This window comes from Nicotiana sylvestris, chromosome 3 (genome assembly GCF_000393655.2).
Source record: "Nicotiana sylvestris chromosome 3, ASM39365v2, whole genome shotgun sequence".
Classification (NCBI taxonomy): domain Eukaryota; kingdom Viridiplantae; phylum Streptophyta; class Magnoliopsida; order Solanales; family Solanaceae; genus Nicotiana; species Nicotiana sylvestris.
In genome coordinates, this window is record NC_091059.1 from 83592490 (window position 1) to 83619313 (window position 26824).

The 26824-nt window shown below is 41.5% G+C and overlaps 1 protein-coding gene across 1 annotated transcript; it reads left to right on the forward strand.

Annotated features, from left to right (window-relative positions):
- Positions 1–5277: 5277 nt before the first annotated feature.
- Positions 5278–6181, forward strand: LOC138887593 (uncharacterized). The gene is made up of 2 exons (XM_070169358.1): positions 5278–5440; positions 5736–6181. Exons 1-2 carry the CDS (start codon positions 5278–5280, stop codon positions 6179–6181), a joined length of 609 nt encoding a protein of 202 aa, XP_070025459.1.
- Positions 6182–26824: the final 20643 nt, after the last annotated feature.

A 26824-nucleotide genomic window follows, 5' to 3' on the forward strand; every position in this document is an offset into this window, starting at 1 on the left:
AGAATCCGAGCATAGGGGAGCCATAGAGGCTAAGGGGTGGCAGAGAACAACCATTAATACCGGCAAGCCAACGACCGGCAAGTAGGAACCATGGTTTAGCAGACAGTGCTTGAGAGAGAATGAGAGGGTGTGACGGCGGAGAATAATGAGAGAATGAGGATTTGGGGGGGGGGGGTATGGTCTTAGGTTAATTTAGGAAAGAGTGAATCTGGACCATTGATTAAAATTGATCGACGACCAAGATTAAATCAGGTCTAGGCCGGGTAGATTTAGGAATTGGGCTTTGGGGTATTGGGCTGATTTAATTAAGGTTTGGGGCTGGTTTAATTAGGCTAAAATTGAAATAGGATGGGCTATTTGTTAAATACCCAATTTAAATTAATTAAAATAATTTGTAAATAGCTAATAATTATAAAAATGGATTTCGTGCATAGAAAATAGTTTAAAAGGATTATTTAGTATTTTAAAATACAAATGACTAATTTCTGGTAAAAAACAGTACAAAATTATATGCTTGGGATATAATTGCAAAGTTATTGCAATTATAGCCAAAAGATGCCAATTTGGCTAATTATGGAATAATTTGGTTTTAATAGGACCATAAGTAATAAATTAAATCAAGAAATCTTTTGAAGTCATTTTGTGATGCAAATTTGTCATTATTTATTGTGAAATAAAATGCTGGATAAATTAATAAAAATACAGGAAAATTATGGAAAAAATACCAATTGCATGATTTTGAAGGTATATATGCAATTTAAAATATTTTTGGGGAAAATTGGGTATCAACACAGTTTTCTTTTGTCTAGTAGGCATCTCGACCTGGGATCAACATTACTCTACCGAGGTTAGGATTCATACTTACTGGGTGTCATTATGGTATACTCATGATGCGCTTCTGCACATTTTTGTGCCAATCCACGTACATCGGCTCGAGTCAGAAGCCAGTGGTTTGGATTAGTTATTGTGGAGACTTCAAGGTATACCTGCTCGACGCTCGCAAGCCTTAAAGTCACCTTCTTCTATTGGTTTAGTACTGTTTATCTTCACTTCAAACATATTTGTATTTAGAGATTATTAATGCATTCTTTGTAGAACTTATGACTTAGTTCCACCTGTTTTGGGAGATATTTGACAGATAAACCATTTGGTCTTATAACAGTTTAACTGTTTAATTTGATATCTAAATTGTTATCTCTTCTAATTCTCAATGTATGTTAGGCTTACCTAGTCTTAAAGACTAGGTGCCATCACAATATCCTAAGGTGGGAATTTAGGATCATAACAAGGTTGTATTAGAGCTCTAGGTTCATAGGTGTTACGTGTGATAAGCAAGTTTAATAGAGTCTTGCGGATCAGTATGAAAACGACTGTACTTATCTTCGAGAGGCTATAGAAAGATTAGGAAAATTCCAATTCTTTGATTCCTTATCATGTGGATTTGTTGATTTCCAAATCTGATCCTTTGTCTTTATATTTTCTCACAGATGGTGAGGACACGCACTGTTGTATGTGATGACTAGACACTTGTGCCCCTTTCTAGAGCTGTAAGAGCTGAGGGTCGGGGTAGAGGCCGAGGAAGGGCACGTGCTGCAGCCAGAGCACTTGCCCCAGCAGCAACTGAGGTGCCACCTGTAACCCTGATTGGGGGACAGGCACCCGAGGTGCCTATTATTATCCCCAGAATTCAAGAGACCTTAGCAAAGTTTTTGAGCATGTTCGGCATTTTAGCTCAAGCTGGATTGATTCCCATTGCACTAGCTACATCTCAGGCTGGGGGAGGAGCTTAGACTCCTGCGGCCCGTACTGCAGAGTAGTAGGTCCATATTGATCAGGTCTTAGGTGTCATGCCAGTACAACTGGTTATTCCGGTTCAGCTTGAGGACATGCCAGAGGTATCATAGGAGGTGCATAAGTGACTTGAGAGGTTCAAGAATTATGATCCTCCTTCTTTTGGAGGCACAACTACTGAGGATGTGGAGGGTTTTCTAGAGAAGTGCCACCATATTCTCCACACCATGGTTATTGTGGTGGTGAGCAGAGTTACTTTTACTATATTTCAGCTAGATGAGCAGCGTATTGATGGTGGCAGGTTTATGAGGAGAGTAGGCCAGCTGATGCAGCCCCACTAATTGGTCTAAGTTTTCAGAGATGTTTTTGAGAGAATTTTTTCCCTAGACCCTTCGGGGTGCAAGGTGCACAAAATTTGAGCAGCTACGCCAGGGGACTATGTCCGTGTCAAAGTATGTCATCAGGTTTAGTGAGTTGTACCGATATACACATGCCTTGTTTTCTACAGTAAGAGTCCGTAGATTTATCGAGGGGATCAATTATGGTCTTATATTAAGCATTGCTCGAGAGTTGGAGACGGATACTTGGTATTAGTAGGTTGTAGAGATCATGCAAAAAATGGAGGGTATACGGGACCGAGAGAGGGAGGACCGGGAGTCCAAGAGGCCTCGAGGTAATGGAGGATTTAACGGTGGCCACACTGCAATTTCAAGCCTACATGGCAGAGGATATGTGAGTCGTTCAGTTCATTCGGTAGTTCTAGCTCCGGCTATTCCAAGGTCTCAGGTTTCCCACTATACACAACCACTTTCCAGTGCACCAGCTACATGGGGTGCCTTTAGCAATCAGTCTAGCCGACCAGGCTAGAGTCAGTTTCACCAGCCACGCCCATCGAAAGCTTGTTTTGAGTGTGGTGATACCAGACATATGGTGAGGGACTGTCCTAGACTTAGGAGGGGTGCACCTCCACAGACTACATAGGCTCCACGGATTTTGTAGGGTCCACATGCCATGGTTGATGCTCCACCTACACTGCCAACTAGAGGTGGAGGTCAGGTGGGTAGGGTCCCCTAGAGGGGGAGGCCAAGGCTTATTTCTATGCTCTTCCTGGTAGGACGAAGGCGGTTGCATCAGATGCTGTCATCACATGTATTGTTTTGATCTGTCATATAGATTCATTAGTCTTATTTGATCTGGGTTACACTTATTCATGTGTGTCATCTTACTTTGCTCTGTATTTGGATATATCTTGTGATTCTTTGAATGCTCTTATATACATGTCAACGTTTGTGGGAGATTCTATTATTTTAAATCATTAGTTGTGTTTAGTCACTATTGGTGGTTATGAGAACATAGGTGATCTATTGTTGCTTGGTATGGTAGACTTTGACACGATCTTGGGCATGGATTAGTTGTCGCCCTATCTCGCTATTCTGGATTGTCATGCCAAGATTGTGACACTAGCTATGTCAGGGTTGTCGCGGTTGGAGTGGAGGAGTACATTGGATTATATTCCTAGAAGAATTGTGTCCTTTCTAAAGGCACAACGAATGGTTGAGAAGGGGTGTGAAGCATATCTAGCCTTTGTGAGGAATGTTAGTGTTGGTACTCCTACCATTGAGTCAGTTCCAGCAGTGAGATATTTCTCAGATGTATTCCCAGCAGACCTACCGAAGATGCCACATATAGGAATATCAATTTTGGTATTGACCTAATGCCTATCACTCACCCCATTTCTATTCCACCATATCGTGTGGCACTAGTGGTGTTGAAGGAATTAAAGGAATAACTTTAGGAGTTTTTTGATAAGGGTTTCATCCGGCCGAGTGTTTTGCCTTGGGGTGCTCTGGTTCTATTTGCGAAGCAAAAGCATGGTACTATGCGAATGTGTATTGATTGCAAGCAACTGAACAAAGTTACAGTCAAGAAAAATGCCCACTACCGCACATTGATGACTTGTTTGATCAACTTCAGGATGCTAGAGTATTCTCAAAGCTTGATTTGAGGTTAGGGTATCATCAGTTGAAGATTGGGTATTTAGACATTCCGAAGACCACTTTCAGGACTCGGTATGATCACTATAAGTTTCTAGTGATGTCCTTTGCGGTGACCAATGCCCTAGCAATATTTAGGTACTTGATGAACAGTGTGTTCCAGCCATATCTTGATTATTTCGTCATCGTGTTCATGGACGACATCTTGGTGTATTCTCATAGTCGAAAAGATCATGAGCATCACTTGAGGACCGTGCTCCAGACCTTGAGGGAGAGAAGTTATATGCAAAATTCTCCAAGTGTGAGTTCTGGCTTGATTCATTGGCATTTTTGGGTCACAAGGTGTCTAGTGAGGGGATTAAAGAAGATCCGAAGAAGATTGAGGCAGTTCAGAGTTGACCTAAACCATCTTTAGCTACCGAGATGTGGAGTTTCCTTGGTCTGGTCGGATATTACTGCAGCTTGGTACAGGGTTTCTCGTCCATTACTGCACCTTTGACTAGATTGACCTAGAAGGGTGCTCTTTTCAGATGGTCCGATAAGTGTGAGGTGATCTTTCAGAAGCTTAAGACTGTATCTACGACCCCAGTATGGGTATTGCTTAAAGGTTTGGGGACTTACATTATGTTTTATGATACGTTGTGTATTAGGCATGGTGCGATGTTGATTCAAGACAGTAGGGTGATTGCCTACGCGTCTCGGAAGTTAAAGGTTCATGAGAAAAATTACCCTGTGCATGACTTAGAGTTACCGGCCATTGTTCATGTATTGAAGATTTGGAGGCACTATCTGTATGGTGTTCCATGTAAGGTCTATACCGGCCGTCAGAGTCTTCAGCATTTGTTCAAGCAAACAGATCTAAATTACGACAATGAAGATGGTTAGTGTTGCTGAAAGACTATGATATCATCATTCTATATCATCCCGGGATGGGCAATATGGTGGCCAATGCCTTGAGTAGAAAGGCTGTGATTATGGATAGTTTAGAATATTTACTGTCAGTAGAGAGGCCACTAGCCATAGATGTTCAGGCTTTGGTAATCAGTTTGTGAGACTGGAGTTTTTGGAGCCTAGTTGGGTTCTTGCTTATGTGGTTTCTCGGTCTTCATTGTATGGGCACATCAGAGCGCGTTAGTATGACGACCCCCATTTGCTTGTCCTTAAGGACATAGTGCAGCATGACGATGCCATGGAGATTTCTATTGGAGATTAAAGGGTGATGCAGATGCAGGGTCGGATATGTATGCCAAATATGTATGGGTTGCAAGAGTTAATTCTTGAGGAGGCCCACAGTTCGCGGTATTCCATTCATCTGTTGCCACCAAGATGTATCAGGATTTGAGGTAGCACTATTGGTGGAGAAGAATGAAGAAAGGTATAATAGAGTATGTGGCTTGGTGCTTGAACTGTTAGCAGGTGAAGTACAAGTATCAGAAGCCGGGCGATTTTTTTCAGATTTGATATTCTAGAGTGGAAGTGAGAGCGTATTACCATGGATTTCATTGTTGGGCTTCCACGAACCTTGAAGAAATTTGACGCAGTATGGGTTATTGTGGATAGACTAACAAAGTCTGAACACTTCATTTCGGTTGTGGCTACCTATTCTTCAGAGCAGCTGGCTCTGATCAATATCTGTGAGATTGTCCATCTTCATGGTGTGTCGGTCTCCATTATGTCTGATCAAGGCACACAGTTCACATCGCATTTCTAGAGAGTTGTGGAATGTGAGTTGGGCACACGAGTTTAGTTGAGTACACCATTTCACCCTTAGATGGATGGGCAGTCCGAGCGCACCATTCAGATCTTGGAGGTTATGGTACGTGTCTGTGTTATGGATTTTGAGAGTTCATACGATCATTGCAGAGTTCACCAACAACAACAGCTACCAATCAAGTATTCATATGGCTCCTTATGAGGCCTTATATGGGAGGTGGTGACGTTCTCTAGTAGGTTGGTTTGAGCTGAGAGAGGCTAGGTTGTTGGCCACTGATTTGGTTCAGGATGCTTTAGAGAAAGTCAAGTTAATTCAGGATCCGCTTCGTATATCACAGTCTAGACAGAAGAGTTATGCTAATCGGAAGACTCGTGATGTAGCATTTATGGTGGGAGAGAGGGTTTTGCTTTGGGTTTCACCCATGAAGGGTGTGATGAGATTCGGAAATAAGGGAAAGTTGAGCCCTAGATATATTGGTCCTTTTGAGATCCTCAGGAAAGTAGGTGAGATGGCCTACAAACTTGCATTGCCACCCAGCTTATCGGCAGTTCACCCGGTGTTCCATATTTGCATGCTTCGAAAGTATTATGGTGATCCATCACATGTATTAGATTTCAGCTCAGTCCAGTCGGACATGGACTTGGCTTATGATCAGGAGCCGGTGGCTATCATGGATAGGTAGGTTCGAAAGTTGAGGTCAAAGAACACTGCTTCAGTGAAGGTTCAATGGAGGAATCATCCGGTCGAGGAGGCAACCTGGGAGATCGAGCACTACATGCGAAGTTTCTATCCTCACCTTTTTGACACTCTAGGTATGTCTCTATGCACGTTCGAGGATGAACATTTATTTTAAGAGGGAAAGAATATAACGTTTGAGGACGAACGTTTAATTTGAGCCCTGTTTCCCCCATTTGATGTTTCACACTTATGTATTTGTGGTTTTATGACTTGCGGGGTTGATTAATTTCGTTCCGGGAAGGTTTTGAGTTGATTTGGTTCCTTTGGTCTTGGTTCAGGCCGGAGGAGGAGCTTAGACTCCCGCGGCCCGTACACCATCGTAGTGGGTCAACATTGATCAGGTTTTGGGTGTTATGCCAACACAGACCGTTATTCCGGTTTAGCATGAGATCAGGTTAGAGTCATTAGAGGAGGAGAATAAGAGGCTTGAGAGGTTTAAGAAGTATGATCCTGCTACTTTTAGTGGCCGAGTTACGGGTATGCGCATGGATTTCTAGACCAGTGCAACTGTATTCTCCGCATCATGGGCATTGTGGAGGTGAGCGGAGTCGCCTTTACTACATTTCAGCTAACAGCGATGGCATATTGGTGGTGGAAGGCTATGAGGAGGGTAGGCTAGTTGATGCAGCGCCAATCACTTGGGCTCAGTTTTCAGAACTATATTTAGGGAGTTTGTTCCCCAGACCCTCCGGGACATGTGGCGCACTGAGTTTGAGTAGCTACATCAGGGGACTATGACCGTGTCAGAGTATGCGTTGAGGTTCAGTGTGTTATCCCATCATGCACCTACTTTGATTTCTATAGTTAGAGAGCAAGTCCGCAGATTTATCGAGGGGCTCAGTTATGGTCTTATGTTCAGTATGGCTTAGGAGTTAGACACAGATACTCCATTTCAGCAGGATCTAGAGATCGTTCGGAGGATGGAGCTTATGCATGGCCAAGAGAGGGAGAATAGGGAGGCCAAGAGGCCTCGAAATTCTTAAGGATTTAGTGGTTCCCGCACTGTAGTTTCAGCTCGTCATGGCAGAGGTTATGTGAATTGACCAGTTCATTCAATACTTTTGGCTACACGTAGTGCTCTAGCTATTCCGAGGTCTCAAGTCGCGTATTGGTCACAACCACTTTCTAATGCACCTCTTGCATGGGGTGCCTTCAGTGGTCAGTCTAGCCAACCGGGTTAGACTCAATTTCAGCAGCCAAACCCGTAGAAAGGTTGTTTTGAGTATGGTGATATTAGGCATATGGTGACGGACGGCCCCAAACATAAGAGGGGTATACCTCTACAGGCTCCACAGATTCCACAAGGTTCATAGGCTATTGTTGCTGCTACAGTTGCCACTCCACCTGCACTGCTAGCTAGAGGTAGAGGTTAGGTGGGTAGAGGTCATCCTAGAAGGGGAGGCCAAGCTCGTTGCTATACTTTTCCAAGCAGGACGGAGGCTGTTGAGTCTAATGCTATTATCATAGGTATCATTTCGTCTATCATAGGGATGCATTAGTTATATTTGATCCGGGTTTAACTTATTCGTATGTGTCAACTTACTTTGCTCCATATTTGGATATATCTCGTGATTCTTTGAGTGTTCCTGTATATTTGTATATGGTTGTGGGAGATTTTATTATTGTAGACCGTGTTTATCGATTGTGTTTGGTCAATATCAGGGGTTATGAGACGAAGGTTGACCTTCAACTACTCAATATGGTAGACTTTGATGTGATATTGGACATGGATTGGATGTGGCCCTATCACGCTATTCTAGATTATCACACCAAGACCGTAACAATGGCTATGATAGGGTTTCCACGGTAGGAGTGGAGAGGTACAATGGATTATGCTCCTATTAGAATAGTGTATTTTCTAAAGGCACAACGGATAATTGAGAAGGGGAGCTTTAGCAAATCTAGCCTTTGTAAGAGATGTCAGGGCTGATACTCCTACTGTTGAGTCAGTTTCGGTAGTTAGATATTTCCTAGATGTGTTTCTAGCAGACCTATCGGGCATGCCGCTCGATAGGAATATCGATTTTAGTATTAACCTAGTTCCAGGAACTCAGCCCATTTCTATTCCACCATTTTGTGTGGAACTAGTGGAGTTGAAAGAATTAAAGGAACAACTTCAGGAGTTGCTTGATAAGGGTTTCATCTGACCGAGTGTCTCACTTGGGGTTCTCCAGTTCTATTCGTGAAGAATAAAAATGGCTCTATACAGATATGTATTGATTACAGGCAACTGAACAAGGTTACAGTCAAGAACAAGTACCCACTACCATGTATTAATGATCTTCTCAACCAACTTCATGGTGCTCAGGTATTCTAGAAGATTGATTTGAGACCGGAGTACCATCAGTTGAAGATCCAAGATTCAAATATTTCGAAGATGGGCTTCAGGACTCACTATGGTCACTATGAGTTTTTAGTGGATATCATTTGGGCTTACCAACGCCCCAACATCATTTATGCACTTGATGAACAATGTGTTCAAGTCATATCTTGATTATTTCATTACCGTGTTCATTGACGACATATTGGTGTATTCTTGTAGCCAGGAGGATCATGAGCAATACTTGAGGATCGTGCTCTAGACCTTGAGGGAGAAGAAGTTATATGCTAAATTCTCCAAGTGTGAGTTTTGGCTTGATTCGGTGGCATTTTTGGTCCATATGGTGTCTAATAAGGGGATTAAGGTGGCTCTGAAGAAGGTGGAAATAGTTCAGAATTGGCCTAGACCGTTTTCTGCTACTGAGATCTGGAGTTTTCTAGGCTTGGCCGGGTATTATCACTATTTTGTAGAGGAATTTTCATCCATCGTAGCTCCTTTGACTAGATTGATTCAGAAGGGTGCCCCATTCAGGATGTTCGACGAGTGTGACAAGATTTTTTAGAATATCAAGGCTGCCTTGACTAGAGCTCTAGCTATGGTTTTTCCTTCAGCATCGGGTTCTTATACAGATTATTGTGATGCTTCGTGGTTTGGCATTGGGTGCGTGTTGATGCAGGAGGATAGAGTGATTACTATGCTTCACGTTAGTTAAAGCCCCATTAGAAGAATTATCCAGTACATGATTTAGACTTGGCACCCATTGTTCACACATTGAAGATTTGGAGGCACTATCTCTACGACATGATTTGTGAGGTATTTACAGATCGCAGGAGTCTATAGCACTCATTTAAGCAAAAAGATCTGAACTTGAGGCAATAGAGGTTGTTAGATCTATTAAAGGACTATGATCTCCCCATTCTTTATCATCCCAGGAAGGCAAATGTGGTGGCCGCCTCTTTCAGTAGGAAGGCTGAGAGCATGGGGAGTCTTGCTTTTATTCTAGTTGGAGAGTGATTGTTAGCATAAGATTTTCAGGCTTTGGCCAATCGGTTCATGAGGTTGGATGTTTTGAATCCTAGCCGGATTTTGCTTGCGTGGTTTCTCGGTCTTCTCTGTTTGAGCGCATCAATATGATGATTCCCATTTGCTTGTCCTTAAGGACACAATGCAACACAGTGATGCCAAAGAGGTTTCTATATGAGATAATGTGGTGTTGCGGATATAGGGCCGGATTTGTGTGTCCAATGTGGGTGGGTTGCGTGAATTGATTCTTGAGAAGGCTCACAGTTTGAGATATTCCATTCATTTAGGTGTCGTGAAGATGTACCAGGATTTGAGGTAGCACTACTGGTGGAGAAGAATGAAGAAAGATATTATGGAGTATGTACCCCGGTGTTTGAACTGTCAGCATGTAAAGTATGAGCATCAAAGACCGGGTGGTTTTTTTCCAGAGTCTTGATATTCCGGAATGGAAGTGGGAGGGCATCACCATGGATTTTGTAGTTAGACTTCCACGATTTTGTAATGTGGGTCATTGTGGATAGACTAACCAAGTCTGCACACTTCATTTTGGTTGTGACTACCTATTGTTAAGAGTAGCTGTCTCAAATTTATATTCATGAGAGCATTCATCTTCATTGTGTGTCGGTGTCTATTACCTTCAATCAAGGTACGCAGTTCGCATCACATTCACATTTCTTGAGAGCTGTGCAACGTGTGTTAGGCATACGAGTTGAGCTGAGCATGATGTTTCATCCCTAGAAAGACGGGCAGTGCCAACACCATTTAGATCTTGGAGGATATGCTATGTGCATGTGTTATTGATCTTGGGGGTTCATGGGATCATTTACTACCGCTCGCAGAGTTCGCCTACAACAACAACCACTAATCGAGTATTCAGATGGCTCCTTGTGAGGTATTATATGGGAGGCGGTATCGTTCTCCAGTTGATTGGTTTGATCCGGGGGAGGTTAGGTTGTTGGGCACTAATCTAGTTCGGGATGCCTTGGAGGAAGTCAGGTTTTCAGGATTGTCTTTGTACAACACAATCTAGATAGAAGATTTATGCTGACCAGAGGGCTCGTGATGTAGCTTTTATAGTGGAAGAAATAGTTCTGCTTAGAGTTCCACCCATGAAGGGTATGATGAGGTTCGGGAAGAAGGGCAACGTGAGCCCTAGTTATATTGGTCCTTTTGAGATTCTTGAGAGAGTTGGTGAGGTGGCCTACAAACTTGCATTACCGCCCAACTTATCGGGAGTTCACCCGGTGTTCCATGTTTCCATGTTCCAGAAGTATTATGGTGATCCGTCTCATGTATTAGATTTCAGCTCAGTCTAATTCAACAAGGATTTGACTTATGTTGAGGAGCTGGTGGCTATCTTAGACAACTTGTCCGAAAGTTGAAGACAAAGAACCTTGCTTCAGTGTAGGTTCAATGGAGGGGTCAACCGGTCAAGGAGGCAACCTAGGAGACTGATCACAACATGCAGAGTCATTATCCTCACTTTTTTGGCACTTCAGGTATATCCCTATGCACGTTCGAGGATGAACATTTGTTTTAAGATGAGGAGAATGTAACAACCGGTCGGGAATTTTGTGTATTTGAGCCTCATATCCCCTTTTTGAAGCTTGACGTATGTGTATTTGTAGTTCTATGACTTGCACAGATAGTTGGTTTCATTTGGGGGAGGTTTGGGAATAATTTGGACCCATTAGTTTTTGGTTTAGAAGATTAATTTAGAAATATTGATCGAGGTTTGAGTTTTATGAAAATAACCCCGAAACGGTATTATGATGGCTTCTATATGTTCGTATAGTGATTTTGGACTTGGGCGTATGCCCGGAATTGAATTCGGTGGTCCCTAGGTTGATTTGATTTGTTTTGCCAAAAGTTGGCAATTTGAAGGTTTAGAAATTCCTTAAGTTTGACCATAGGTTGACTTTATGGCTATCCGGTTCAGATTTCGATTTTGATTTTTTGTCATTTGGAACTTGTCTTCAAAATTTGGTGTCATTCCGAGTTAATTTGATAGGAATCAGATGCTTGGTTGCGATTCTAGTGATTCTTGAGTTCATTGTGAAATTTCATGTGTTTTGATATCTGATTAGTGGTTCTGGATGTAATTTTGGTGTTTTGATTGTGCGATCGAGTTGGTATGATATTTTTATACTTGTGTGGATGTTTGGTATGTAGCCCCGAGGATTCAGGTGAGTTTCAGATGTGTTTCGGATTGGTTTGAACTCATTCCGGGTTGCTGGTGTGTTGGTGCTTCAGTTATCGCAATTGCGAGCACTAGCATCGCAATTGCAAAGTAGGTTGGGAGGGATCAGGTATCGCAAATTCAATGCCTTACTCGCAATTGCAAAGGTTAGGCTTGGGCTGGGTAGCTCGCAATTGCAACAATTTGGCCGCATTTGCGGAAGGGACAAACTTCTCATTTGCGATGTCAGTGTCTCATTTGTTACATTTCTCTAGGTTTTTATGTGCCGCATTTGTGAGGTGTTTTCCGCATTCGCGAGGCTTCACAATTACGAGTGAACCCGGGGACGCATTTGCGACTTCTGCACCTGAACAAAAGTGCTTGAAAACAGGACTTAGCTTCATTTTATCATATTTTAGAATCATAGACTCGGTAGGAGGCGATTTTGAGGGGGGATTTTCACATTTAACGTTTGGGTAAATGATTTTGATTAATTTTCAATTATATTACATGATTATTTATGAGATTTAACCTCTAATCCATGGAATTTGAAGATAATTTTTGGATTTTTTGTCTATATTTTGAAAAATAAAAATTTGAGATTTGATAGTTGAAGTGGACTCGGCTTTGAAACAAAATACATATATGGACTCATAGGGTTATTGGTAGTCGAGATCTACATTGGACTCGTGTTATGACCGGGCGAGCCCGGGGTTGACTTTTGATAAATTGTGTAAAGATCTTAGCTTTATTAATTAAATTTGTTTCTCATGCATTATTTGATGATATTAAGTCAGTTTTGTTAGATTTGAGCCTTGAGGAGGCAGGGAAAAGCCATTTTTGAGTGTTGCTTTGGCCTAGCTAAGGTAAATATCTTATTTAACTTTGTGTAGGGGAAACTATCCCATAGGATTGAGCATAATTTCACTATGTGAATTATCTGAAAGACGTGTACATGAGGTGATGAGTTTGTATACGGGCTTAAATGTGGAAATTGACCGGTTTAGACTCTTAGGTTACTTATTAGAATTTAATTGTTGTTGTTATTATATTCTATCTCTTTCATTGTTTAGTTTACTCATATGCATTTACGTCTAGTTGTTATTACATGTTACCTCTTTCATTGTTAAGTTATTCTTGTGCATTTAGTCATAGTTGTTATTACATGCTATTTCTTTTATTATTAAGTTTATTTTATGCATTTAGCTAATGTTTTTATTACATGGAAGTATATTTCATTGTTGAGTTCAATCTCCTGTTTAATTGTGTTATTGTTGAGACTCTTGTATACATTGTTGTTGAGCGGTGGGCTATGCATTGTTATGATATTGGTGTTGTTATTTTGGCAATGTTGCGGTATATGGGCACGTGTGGTGCGAGTTAACTATTGTGTTATAATAATGTGACGACCCGGCTGGTGGTCTTAAGAATTAAAGCCCCCATCCCCTATTAACTACTTTCCCCGAGTTTATTTCTGCTATTTTGATTCGCCAGGATGTTCGGTTTTAAGTTTCGGAGAGTTTTGGGACACTTAGTCCCTAAATGAGAGCTTAAGTATTGGAAAGTTGACCGTAGTCAGAACAGTGTGAAGACGACCTCGGAATGGAAATCTGATGGTTCTGTTAGCTTCGTTGGGTGATTTTTGGGTTAGGAGCGTGTTTGGATTGTGTTTTGGAGGTCCGTAGCTAATTTAGGCTTGAAATGTCGAAGGTTGAATTTTTGAAGTTTTCATTTCGATAGAGAGATTTTTATTCGAGGGTCGGAATGGAATTTTGAGAGTTGCAGTAGTTCTGTTGTGTCATTTGGGATACGTGTGCAAAATTTCAGGTCATTCGGACGTGGTTTGGTTGGGTTTTTGAACAAAAGAGGAATCCGGAAGATTTCACAAACTTAGGCTTGAATCCGATGTGTGTTGGTTGTTTTGATGTTGTTTGAGGATATATTGATGCCTTTGGTTTTAGGATATATTGATGCCTTTGGTTGAGGTCCCAGGGACCTCGGGATGATTTCGGATGGTTAACGAGAAACTTTAAAAAATGTTGCAGCTGCTGTATTTTTGCTGCTTCTGTATTTTTGCATCTGCGGTTTCGGGACCGCAGATGCGGCGCCACAGAAGCGGCTAAGGGACCGCAGAAGCGGATTTTGGCCTTTCCTTCAAGTACCACAGATGCGGAAGGGAAACCGAAAAAGCGGTGTCGTATCTGCGAAAATGTAATCACAGATGCGGTTTTTGGTATTTAAATGAAAATCGCAGATTCGACGTAGTTTTCGCATAAGCGGGACCGCAGATGAGGTCCCAGGGTCACAAATGCAGAAATCGCTGGGCAGAACATATAAATAGTTGTCTTCGCGAATTTGAGGAATCCTTTCACCATTTTCATCCGGGTTTGAAGCTTTTAGGAGAGATTTTTGAGGAAAACAAAGGGGAATCACTTGGAGGTAACATCCTTGACTTCATAACCCGTTTTTATGTAAATAAAAACCTAATTAGTGGTGAGAAATTTGGGAACAATGGGTAACTAGGGCTTGAGTTTAAGAGGCCTTTAAATGAAGATTTAAGGGGTCATTTGGACTCCGATTTGAGCGTTCTTATTATGTATAGACTCGTGAGAGTACGAGATTTCTGAAAATGTAAATTTCACCCGATTCTAAGATGTGGGTCCGAGGGGCGTTTTGGTCATTTTATATATTTTCACGTATTAGCTTAGAATTTAATTGTAGAATCAGTTAATTGAAGTGTTACTTACATTAAGCAATTGAATTGAATAGATTTGGGCCATTTGGAGTCGACTACTCGTGGCAAAGACATGGTGTTGGGTTGATTTTGAGCTGGTTCGAGGTAAGTGACTTGTCTAACCTTGTGTGGGGGACATTCCCCTTAGGATATGATATATTTGATAATTGAAATGCCTTGTACGTGAGGTGATGAGCGCGCACTTGAGCTAATTGTTGAAAATCCGGTTTTTCCTTAAGTATTTCAATTGAGTTATTTTTCCTGTTTTATTCTACTTGCGAATTTAGCCTGTTGTTAGTTTAGAGAAGCATGTTTAGATGACTTAATTGCCTATTTGCTTAAAATACCATAATTGCATTATGTGAAGCATGTTAGGCTAGAATTAACTGTTTACTTAGTACAGAATCTAGCTTAATTGGGTATTCTTGTGTTGCTACTGTATGTTTTTACTTTGGGCCTACGAGACGCCATCCCAGGAGATCCCCTGTACGTATTTATGATCTGAATTGAGGTGCGGGATACCAAAAGATCCCTGGCACATATATTGAGGATGCTAAGAGATCCCAGACATATATATTGATAAGATCAATAGATCCTTGGGATACCAAGAGATCCCTAGCATATAATTAAGGATACCAAGGATTTGATCGTATCAGGAAGAGTCAGTATGATGACCCTCATTTGCTTGTCTTCAAGGACAAGGTTCAGCACGGTGATGCCATAAATGTGACTATTGGTGATGATGGGTTATTGAGGATGCAGGGTCGGATTTGTGTACCCAATGTTGATGGGCTTCGAGAGTTGATTCTAGAAGAGGCCCATAGTTCGCGGTATTCCATCCATCCGGGTGCCTCGAAGATGTATCAAGATTTGAGACAACACTATTGGTGGAGGCGGATGAAGAAGGATATAGTTAGATTTGTAGCTCGGTGCCTCAACTGTCAGCAAGCGAAGTATGAGCACTAGAGACCTGGTGGGTTGCTTCAGCAGATAGTGATTCTGGAATGGAAGTGGGAGAGGATCACCATGGACTTTGTAGTTGGACTCCCATGCACTTTGAGAAAGTTCGATGCTGTTTGGGTGATTGTGGATTGGCTGACCAAGTCCGCTGACTTTATTCCTGTGTGTACTACTTATTCCCCGGAGCGGTTGGCGGAGATCAATATCCGGGAGATTGTTCGTCTACATGGTATTCCGGTTTCCATCATTTCAGATAGAGGTACTCAGTTCACATCACGGTTTTAGAAAGCCGTTCAGCATGAGTTAGGTACTCGGGTAGAGTTGAGTACATCATTTCACCCTCAAACGGATGGACAGTTCGAGCGCACTATTCAGATTTTTCAGGATATTCTCCGTGCGTGTGTGATTGAGTTTGGAGGGTCTTGGGATCAATTCTTTCCATTGGAGGAGTTTGCTTACAACAACAGTTATCAGCGCCGTATGAGGCCTTATATAGTAGGCGATGTAGATCTCCGGTGGGTTGGTTTGAGCCTGGTGAGGCTAGATTATTGGGCACAGACTTGGTTTAGGATGCATTGGAGAAGGTTAAGGTGATTCAAGATAGACTCCGTACATCCTAGTCCCGATATAAGAGTTACGCGGATCGGAAGGTTCGTGATGTTTCCTATATGATTGGAGAGCGGGTTCTGCTTTAGGTTTCGCCTATGAAGGGCCTTATGAGATTTGGGAAGAAGGGGAAGTTAAGTCCAAGGTTTATTGGCCCTTTTGAGATATTGAGGCATGTTGGGGAGGTTGCTTATGAGCTTGCCTTACCTCCCGCTTGGCAGGAGTTCATCCGATATTTCATGTTTCGATGCTCCGGAGGTATTACGGCGATCCATCGCACGTGTTGGATTTCATTTCAGTCCAGTTGGACAAGGATTTATCTTATATTGAGGAGCCAGTAGCAATATTGGACAGGCAGGTTAGAAAGCTGAGGTCAAAGAACATTGCATCTGAAGGTCCAATGACGGGGTCAGCCGGTCGAGGAGGCAACCTAAGAGACCGAGAAGGATATGCGCAACCATTACCCTCATATTTTCACTACTTCAGGAATGTCTCTATGCTCGTTTGAGGACAAACGAATGTTTAAGTATAGGAGGATGTGACAACCCAGCCAGTCATCTTAAGAACTAACGCCTTGATCCCTTATTAACTGCTTTCCCCGAGTTTATTTCTGCTAGTTTGATTTTCCGGGATGTTTGGTTTTAAGTTTCGGAGAATTTTGGGACACTTAGTCCCTAAATGAGAGCTTAAGTGTTGAAAAGTTGACCGTAGTCAGAACAGTGTAAAGACGGCCTCGGAATGGAAATCCGATGGTTCCATTAGCTTCGTTGGGTGATTTTGGGTTTGGGAGCATGTTCAGATTGCATTTTGGAGGTCCATAGCTAATTTAGGCTTGAAATGCCGAAGATTGTATTTTTGAAGTTTCGTGTTCGATAGCTAGATTTTTATACGATGGTCGGAATGGAATTCCGAGAGTTGCAGTAGTTACGTTGTGTTATTTGGGATACGTGTGCAGAATTTCAGGTCGTTCGGACGTGGTTTGGTTGGGTTTTTGATCAAAATCGAAATTCGAAAGATTTTAGAAACTTAGGCTTGAATCCAATGTGTGTTAGTTGTTTTAATGTTGTTTGAAGTGTTTTGAAGAATTGTACAAGTTTGAATAAGGTTTTAGGATATATTGATACCTTTGGTTGAGGTCCCGGGGACCTCGGGATGATTTCGGATGGTTAACGAGAAAATTTAGAAAGTGTTGCAGCTGCTGTATTTTTGCTGCTTATGGTATTTTCACATCTGCGGTTTGGGGACCGCGTAAGCGGATTTTGGCCTTTCCTTCATGTTCCGCAGATGCGGAAGGGACACCGCAGAAGCGGTGTAGTATCTGCAAAAATGTAATCGCAGATGCGGTTTCTGGTATTTAAATGAAAGTTGCAGATGCGACGTAGTTTCCGCAGAAGTGTTCGCAAATGCGGAAATCGCTGGGTAGAACTTATAAATAGTTGCCTTCGCAAATTTGAGGGATCCTTTCACAATTTTCATCCAGGTTTGAAGCTTTTAAGATAGATTTTTGACGAAAACAAAGGGGAATCACTTGGAGGTAACATCCTTGATTTCATAAATCGTTTTTATGTGATTAAAGACCTAATTAGTGGTAAGTAATTTGGGAAAAATGGGTAATTAGGGCTTGAGTTTAAAAGGCCATTAAATGAGGATTTGAGGGGTCATTTGGATTCTGATTTCAGTGTTCTTATTATATATAGACTCGTGAGAGTACGAGGTTTCTGAAAATGTAAATTTTACCTAATTCCAAGACGTGGGCCCGAGGGGCGTTTTGGTCATTATACATAATTTCGCGTATTAGCTTAGAATTTAATTGTAGAATCAGTTACTTGAAGTGTTATTTACATTATGCAATTGAATTGAGTAGATTTGGGCCATTTGAAGTTGAGTACTCGTGGCAAAGACGTGGTGTTGAGTTGATTTTGAGCCGGTTCGAGGTAAGTGGCTTGTCTAACCTTGTGTGGGGGACCTTCCCTTTAGGATATGATATATTTGATAATTGAAATGCCTTGTACGTGAGGTGACGAGCGCGTACTTGAGCTAATTGTTGAAAATCCGGTTTTTCCTTAAGTATTTCAATTGAGTTCTTTTTCCTGTTTTATTATACTTGCGAATTTAACCTGTTGTTAGTTTAGAGAAGCATGTTTAGATGACTTAATTGCCTATTTGTTTGAACTGCCTTAATTGCATTATGTAAAGCATGTTAGGATAGAATTAACTGTTTGCTTGGTACATAATTTAGCTTAATTGGGTATTCTTGTGTTGCTACTATGTGTTTTTACTTTGGGACTACGGGATGGCATCCTGGGAGATCCCCTGTACGTATTTATGATCTGAACTAAGGTGTGAGATATCAAGAGATCCCTAGCACGTATATTGAGGATACCAAGAGATCCTCGGGATACCAAGAGATCCCTAGCATATAATTGAGGATACCAAGAGGTCCTCGAGATACCAAGCAATCCCTAGCACATATTGAGGATTCCAAGAGATCATCGGGATAACATGAGATCCCCGGTTATCATCCTTGTTATGAGTGGTACTTCCTTGTGGTTTGCCTTCATCTCTGTTTCTGTTATTGCACTCTTATTATCCTGTGTATATTCTTATTGTAGATTTTCAATTGTACTGCTTATCTTATCCTGTCATCTTTATATTTATTTAATCTCAGTAGGGCCCTAACCTTCCTCGTCACTACCCAACCGAGGTTAGGCTTGGCACTTACTGAGTACCGTTGTGGTGTATTCATGCCCTTTATGCCCATGTTTTTCATGTGCAGATCCAGGTACCTCTACTCAGGCCTACCATCCTTGAGGGAGGCAACTACTTAGAGACTTTGAGGTATATCTGCCGCCTTCGCAGACCGAGGAGTCCCTTTCTATTCCTGCCTTTTTGTATTTAGCTCTTCTGTACTTTCTGTTCTTATTAGACAAATTCCAGAATTAGATCTATGTAGTATTTCCTTTTCTTATCTTTTGATTAGTGGGTTTCCGGGTCTTGGATTTGGATATTGGTTTTGAAATTTATATATGGTGTATGCCGAGCGGTACATTTAAACACTATTATTGCCTTATTTCTGTTTTTACATTATTTACTTCCGCAAGTTTTGGTTATCTTCCGCAATTTAGGCTTACCTAGTCATAGAGACTAGGTACTGTCATGATGGTTCACAGAGGGCGAACCGGGGCCGTGACAAATAATATGTGCATGTGGCGGTATAAGTGCGGTGATATTGATGCGCATGCGGCAAGATAAGGGAGATTTATGTGCATGTTTCTAGTTAGGAAAATTACTTCATTTGAAGCACACGAGACGAGATAAGGGGGCCGGAGCTCGTGAAATTATTTCAAGAAAAATATTCTTAAAAATTATTACAAGGCTCACGCCGCACTATAAGGAATATTGTGATTGTGACTTGTGAAATATGAATACGAGGTATGGTATCTCGGAGTAATTCTAGTTGTACATTCTATGTTGGAACGGCTTGTTGATTTGAACGGTTATTGATTTTACTTCATTCATTTCAAATGTATTTTGACTGTATTTATTACTTGGTATTTTTACTATATGCTCACTCCTTGTTGTCATTCATCATTCTTACTTCTGTTGTTAGCCTTATATTAATGTTCTGCTTTGTTGTCATTTATTACTTTTACTTTCCATTGTTAGATTATATTAATATTTTACACAGGTTTCTATGTCTAGTAAGTGTCTCGACTTGACCTCATCACTACTCCACCGAGGTTAGTCTTGACTCTTACTAGGTATTATTATGGGGTACTTATGCTATGCTTCTGCACATAATTTTACAAATCCAGGTACCTCTTCCCGTGTCGGACACTAGTGAGTTGATTCAGACATTGAAGATACTTCAAAGTATATCTACTTGACGCTCGCAGGCCTCAGAGTCACCTTCTAGTGATCATATGCTATTGTTTCTTTTGTTTTTGAACAGTATTGTAATAGAGATTCCTAGTGTATTTTAATAGAGCTTATAACTCTGTACTACCAGTTTTGGGGTTGTACGACTGTTGTTCAGTTTTAGCTACGTTATTTCATTTATCAGTTTAGTCTTTATTAGTTAAGTTGGTTATTTTTGTTATCCCTCAGCATGTGCTAGGCTTACCCAATCTTAGGTTGGTTATTTTTGTTATCCCTCAGCATGTGCTAGGCTTACCTAATCTTAGAGATTGGGTGCCATCACGATTCCTAAGGTGGGAATTGGGGGTCATGATATTTATCCTGACTTTGGTCAATTCTTTTATTAACTTTAAAAGGTCACTTGGTTCGTAGATAATAATAAAATTATCCTGGAATTATAATCCTTTGATTATTTAGTGCTATTGCTTTATTTTGTTCATTGGACTAAAAATGGGATATACTATGTATAATCAAAAATATGTATTTAGTTTGAAATTGGATAAAGCCGGATAAATTTCTTGTTTCCAATTTTAAATGGAGAAACAAGTTGCTGGCATGTTGTTATTCTATCCCCAAGCCATGTTGTTTGTAGAGTGCCATAAATCTGAAGTAGTAGCATAATCAAGGAGACATTTTAGCACTTGATTGGGTTTCCATTGGATTTATACAATCATACAATCACAGGTGTATCACACTTGTGTACCACATATGTATCAAATGTATATCACATGTATATTCATGTACACCTACGTGTAAGATACATGTGTCTTAGAAGAATTTTTTGAACTCGATATTAACTATGAATTTTGATACCAAATCCGTCCAAATCATCTCCAATCTTCCTTAATTTTTGTATATTGACTCATCCATATGTTTTTAATGAATCTCAACCATACCCATTGAAAAAAGTCTTTTTTTCTTAGATTTTTGGAATCTTCTATATATATATTGTATTTTATCACTTCATTTGCTATCTCATCCATGAAATTTCCTTTCCGTCTTGCATCTAATATTGCTAATCACGCTCGAAAATATGGAGGAGATCTTTGTGTATGATTCTTGAAGAGAAAGAACCTTATTTATTTGGGTTTTCAATTTTTATGTGTTTGACTAGTTTTGGTAAATCTATGATTAATGGCTATAGGTTGGTGTCACGACCCAAAATTCAACTAGTCATGGTGGCACCTAACCCAACCCGCTAGGTAAGCCAATTAATAACTATCGATTTTCCATTAAATTTAATAAGACAATTAAGTAAAAGAAAATATCTGAATCCTATACATTTTTCAAGGACTGGTAGTACAAATCATGAGCTTCTAAGATTAGAATTTACAATGCTGGTATGAAATAAATATGTCATCTGTTCGAAATGTACATAAATAGATTTTTATATTTTAAGACTACCATGAACAAGAGGGAGCGACAACCGGAACACAAGTACATCTTCAATTCCAGCTCCCGTCGATCACAGCAACATCAGTAGCCAACATCTGCACGCAAGGTGCAGAAATGCAGTATGAGTACAACCGACCCCATGTACTCAATAAGTAAAAAACCTAACCTTAGGTTGAAAGTAGTGACCAGCTGGAATAAAGGTTGGGTCCAACACCAATAGCTAACAAAAGTTCATAACAATGTAAAGCGAGTAATAAAGGAAGTAATTCGGAGATAAAATGCTCAGCTTTTTCATAGTTTCCCAAAAAATAGTTTCGCTTTTCAAGTATATCAGAGAAAACCCAAATCCTTTACCGAAATCGTCGAAAATATGAGTACTATTAGAGTAATCAATCTCACTGTCTCACACTTTCCACTCATCATGCTCAATCACTCAGTACTGTATATGACCAATCCGGCCCAGGGAAGATCCATCCCGGAATATATGCATCAACTGACCATCAGTCACTCAGTAAGGAGTAGGGCCAAATCCAACCCGTAGAGAATATCCATCCCCAGGTATATAAATGCTTCGGACAAGATCCATGTCCGGGGAAGATCCATCCCTCAATATAATCAACCACACTTACTAGGGGTGTGTGCATGTCACGACCCAGATTTCCTACCCTCGGGAGTCGTGATGGCGCCTACTAATGTGAGCTAGGCAAGCCAATCCTTAACAGCTTTCTTCATTAATAAATCACTTCTTTTAATGGTTATCAGTGATAGCATGAAAACAACGGAATTAAATAAATGTACGGAAGACTTAAATTAAAGAAACTGAACAATAATACGGAAATCAACATATGCCTCTACCCAAGAACTGGTGTCACATTACTCACGAACTTCTAAGAGTACTAAATACAACCGTTTGAAAGAAAAATATAAACTGTTTGTCTCGAATACATGAGATAACAGACTGAAATAAAGATAGAGGAGACACCGAGCCTGTGGACGCTTGCAAGGCTACCTGAGTGTCTCAATGGACTGAAAGCTGGCTCCCGCGCTACTACTGTTGTCCAAGACCTGGATCTGTGCAAAAGAGCACAGAGTGTAGTATCAACACAACCGACCCCATGTGCTTGTATATGTCTGGCCTAACCCCGGTGAGGTAGTGACGAGGCTAGGACCAGACTCCAGATAAACCTGTGCAGTTATATACTATATGGCAGAAAAGTAAACAGGTAATAAACAATCAATGCTTGGAAAGGGGAGACATGCTCCGGGGTAGCAAATAAAACAGAATATCAAAGAATAGTAAGGAAACTACAATTTAACCTCTAACACGGATAAAAAGAAATAAGGCAACTTTCACTTTCAGTTTCATCTTGTTGCACGCGTACAACCTGATCCCATTTTCTCATATCTTGTGGTAGGCGTACCACCCGCTCCCGTTTTCTCATATCTTGTGGTAGGCGTACTACCCGCTCCCATTTCATTATATCTCGTGGTAGGCGTACCACCCGCTCCCATTTCATTATATCTTGTGGTAGGCGTACCACCCGCTCCCATTTCATTATATCTCGTGGTAGGCATACCACCCACTCCCATTTCATTAAATCTTGTGGTAGGCGTACCACCCACTCCCATTTCATTATATTTTGTGGTAGGCGTACCACCCGGTCCCATTTACATTTCATCACACAATCACAAGAAATCTCGGCAAGGGAACATAAATAATCTAATAACTTCCCGGCAAGGGAACACAACAATGTTATAATTTTCCCGGTAAGGGAACAACAATATTGAATTAGTCATCCCGACAAGGGAGAATCAGCTATAACCAACCTCCACTCAACTTGTACTCCGTTGAATTATTGAAAATGCTCAATCATAGAAGATCATTAAGTAAAGCACCCAAGTGTCATTTAAGAACACAACAACTTTCAATTTAAGACTCACGGTTATGCTTGACACCAATATATAGATACTCGTCACCATGCCTATACGTCGTACTCAACAAAAAACAAGTAGCAAGTATGACTCAACTCCTAATCCCTCAAGTTATGGTTAGACCAAACACTTACCTCGATGTCTTGATCATCACTCAAGTCTCAACTATTGCTTTACCCCTTGATTCCACCACCAATCCACTCGAATCTAGTCATAAGTTACTTAATTACATCAATAAGTGCTAAATCAATCAACCACAACGCATGAAAATGAGTTTTCTAAAGTTTTACCCAAAAGTCAACAATCACCCCCTGGGTCCACGTGGTCGAAACCCGAGGTTCGGACCAAAACCCGATTACCCATTCCCCCATGAATCTAAATATATTATTTGTTTTGAAATCGGACCTCAAATTGAGGTCGAAATCCCCAATTTTAGAAAACCTAGGTTCTACCCAAAACACCCAAATTTTCCTCATGAAAATCTTTGATTTGATGTTGAAATCATGTTAAAAGATGTTAAGGAGTGAAGAAAATGAGTTGGAAATCACTTACCAACGTTTTGGAGAAGAAAGGTTGTTTAAAAAATCGCCTCTTATGTTTTGGGGTTTTGAAAAGTGATAAATAATTGAAATTCCCATTTATTTATACCCCTCTCAGACCCCCAGTGCGGATCGTATCAAATGGACCGCGACTGCACAGCCTCAACCGCGGACCGCACAAAGGTGACCACAGCCGCGCTGCCCCTCCCTGAACACCTGCAGTTCAACACCCTGGGCGGACCGCACAAAGGCGACTGCGGCTGCACAGCCTCCACTGCGGACCGCACAAAGGAGACCGCGGCCGCACTGGCCCCTCCGCGGTCGCACGCGATTTCTCGCGGACCGTACTAGAGGGTTTAGAGACTGCAACTTCCTGAACCTGCAACATCTGACTTTTTAAACCTAAGGCATTCCGGAGCCAACTCGAGACTCACCCGAGCCCTCGAAACTCCAACCCAAGTATGCACACAACCTCAAAAACATCCTACCGACATATTGGTGTACTTAAATGACCAAAAAAACATCACGAGCCTCGAATTAAACTCGAGATCAATAAAATTTCTCAAAACTCTTTTAAACATCAAATTTCTCAATTAAAGTCCGGATCATGTCAAACGACGTCTGTTTTTAACCAAATTTCACAGGAATGACTCAAGTCATATATAAGACCTGTACCGGGCGTTGGAACAAAATACGAGCCCGATACCATTGCTTTCTAATCAGTTTTCACTTCAAATTTCCTTAAACTTTTTTTGAAAACAATTTCACTTAAAAATTCATTTCTCGGGCTAGGGAACTCGGATTCCGATTCCGGGCATACGCCCAAGTCCCATATTTTCCTACGGACCCTCCGGGACCGTCAAATCACGGGTCCGGGTCCGTTTACCCAAAATATTGACCGAAGTCAAATTTATTCATTTTAAAGTCAAGACTTAACATTTTTCATAGAATTTCATATTTAAGCTTTCCGGCTACGCGCTCGGACTGTGCACGCAAATCGAAGCGACTCTAAATGAGGTTTTCAAGGCCTCAAAAGCACATAATGGGTAAGAAAACAGGTGATGACCCTTTGGGTCGTCACATTCTCCATTTCTAAAACAATTGTTCGTCCTCGAACGGACAGAAGAAGGAAGCACCTGAGTCAGGGAATAAATGAGGATAACGGCTCCGCATATCGAACTCGGACTCCCAGGTCGATACCTCAGGAGGCTGACCTCTCCACTGAACACGAACAGAAGGAAAATTCTTTGATCTCAACTAACGGACCTGCCGGTATAGAATAGCCGCCGACTCCTCTTCATAAGACAAGTCCTTGTCCAACTGGATAGTACTGAAATCTAACACGTAAGATGGATCGCCGTGATACTTTCGAAGCATGGACGCATGAAATACTGGATGCACGGCTAATAAGCTAGGCGGCAATGCAAGTCTATAAGCCACCTCACCCACTCGATCAAGAATCTCAAATGGACCAATGAACCTAGGGCTAAGCTTGCCCTTCTTCCCCAATCTCATCACGCCTTTCATAGGCGACACTCAGAGCAGTACCCGCTCACCAACCATAAAAGCCACATCTCAAACTTTGCGGTCTGCATAACTCTTTTGCCTGGACTGAGCCGTACGAAGCCTCTCCTAAATGATCCTGACCTTGTCCAAGGCCTCCTAAACCAGATCCGTACCCAACAACCGAGCCTCCCCCAGCTCAAACCATCCAACCGGAGATCGACATCGCCTACCATACAAAGCCTCATAAGAAGCCATTTGGATACTCGACTGGTAGCTGTTGTTGTAGGCAAACTCTGCTAAAGGCAAAAACTTATCCCATGAGCCTCCAAAGTCAATGACACAAGCTCGGAGCATATCCTCCAAAATCTGAATAGTCCGCTCAGACTGCCCGTCCGTCTGAGAATGAAATGATGTGCTCAACTCAACCCGTGTGCCCAACTCTCACTGAACCGCTCTCCAGAAACGCGAGGTAAACTACGTACCTTGATCCGAAATGATAGAAACGGGAACACCATAAAGACGAACAATCTCCCGGATATAGATCTCAGCTAACATCGTGGAAGAATAGGAGACTACCACAGGAATGAAATGTGATGACTTGGTCAGCCTGTCAACAATAACCCACACTGCATCGATCTTTCTCTCAGTCTGTGGGAGTCCAACAACGAAGTCCATAGTGATCCGCTACCACTTCCACTCGGGAAGCTCAATCCTTTGAAACAAACCACGAGGTCTCTGATGCTCATACTTAACTTGCTGACAGTTCAAACACCGAGCCACATATATAACAATGTCCTTCTTCATTCTCCGCCACCAATAATGCTGTCGCAAATCCTGATACATCTTCGCGGCGCCTGGATGAATAGAGTATCGGGAACTATGGGCCTCCTCTAAAATCAACTCTCGGAGCCTATCCACATTAGGCACACAAACTTGCCCCTACAATCTCAAAACTCCATAATCACCTAAGGTAACCTGCTTGGCACCTCCACGCTGCACCGTGTCTCTAAGGACACACAAATGGGGATCATCAAACTGTTGATCATAGATATGCTCCAATAATGAAGATCGAGCGACTGTGCAAGATAGTACACGGCTAGGCTCATAGATATCCAATCTCACAAATCGATTGGCCAAAGCCTTAACATCCAACGCAAGCGGCCTCTCACCGACTGGAATATAAGCAAGACTACCTATGCTGGCTGACCTTCTACTCAGTGCATCGGCCACCACGTTGGCCTTTCCCGGGTGATATAAGATAGTGATATCATAATCCTTCAACAACTCTAGCCATCTCCTCTGCCTCAAATTCAACTCCTTTTGCTTGAACAAATACTGAAGACTCTTGTGATCAGTGAACACCTCACATGCCATGCCATATAGATAATGCCTCCAAATCTTCAATGTGTGAACAATGGCTGCCAACTCTAAATCATGAACCGGATAGTTCTTCTCATGAATCTTCAACTGCCTCG

Coding starts and splice junctions, on each gene's coding strand:
- LOC138887593 (XM_070169358.1), top strand. CDS start 5,278: ATGGATTTCATTGTTGGGCTTCCACGAACCTTGAAGAAATTTGACGCA. Junction 5,441..5,735: donor TGAGATTGTCCATCTTCATG/GTGTGTCGGTCT, acceptor GTTCTCTAGTAG/GTTGGTTTGAGCTGAGAGAG.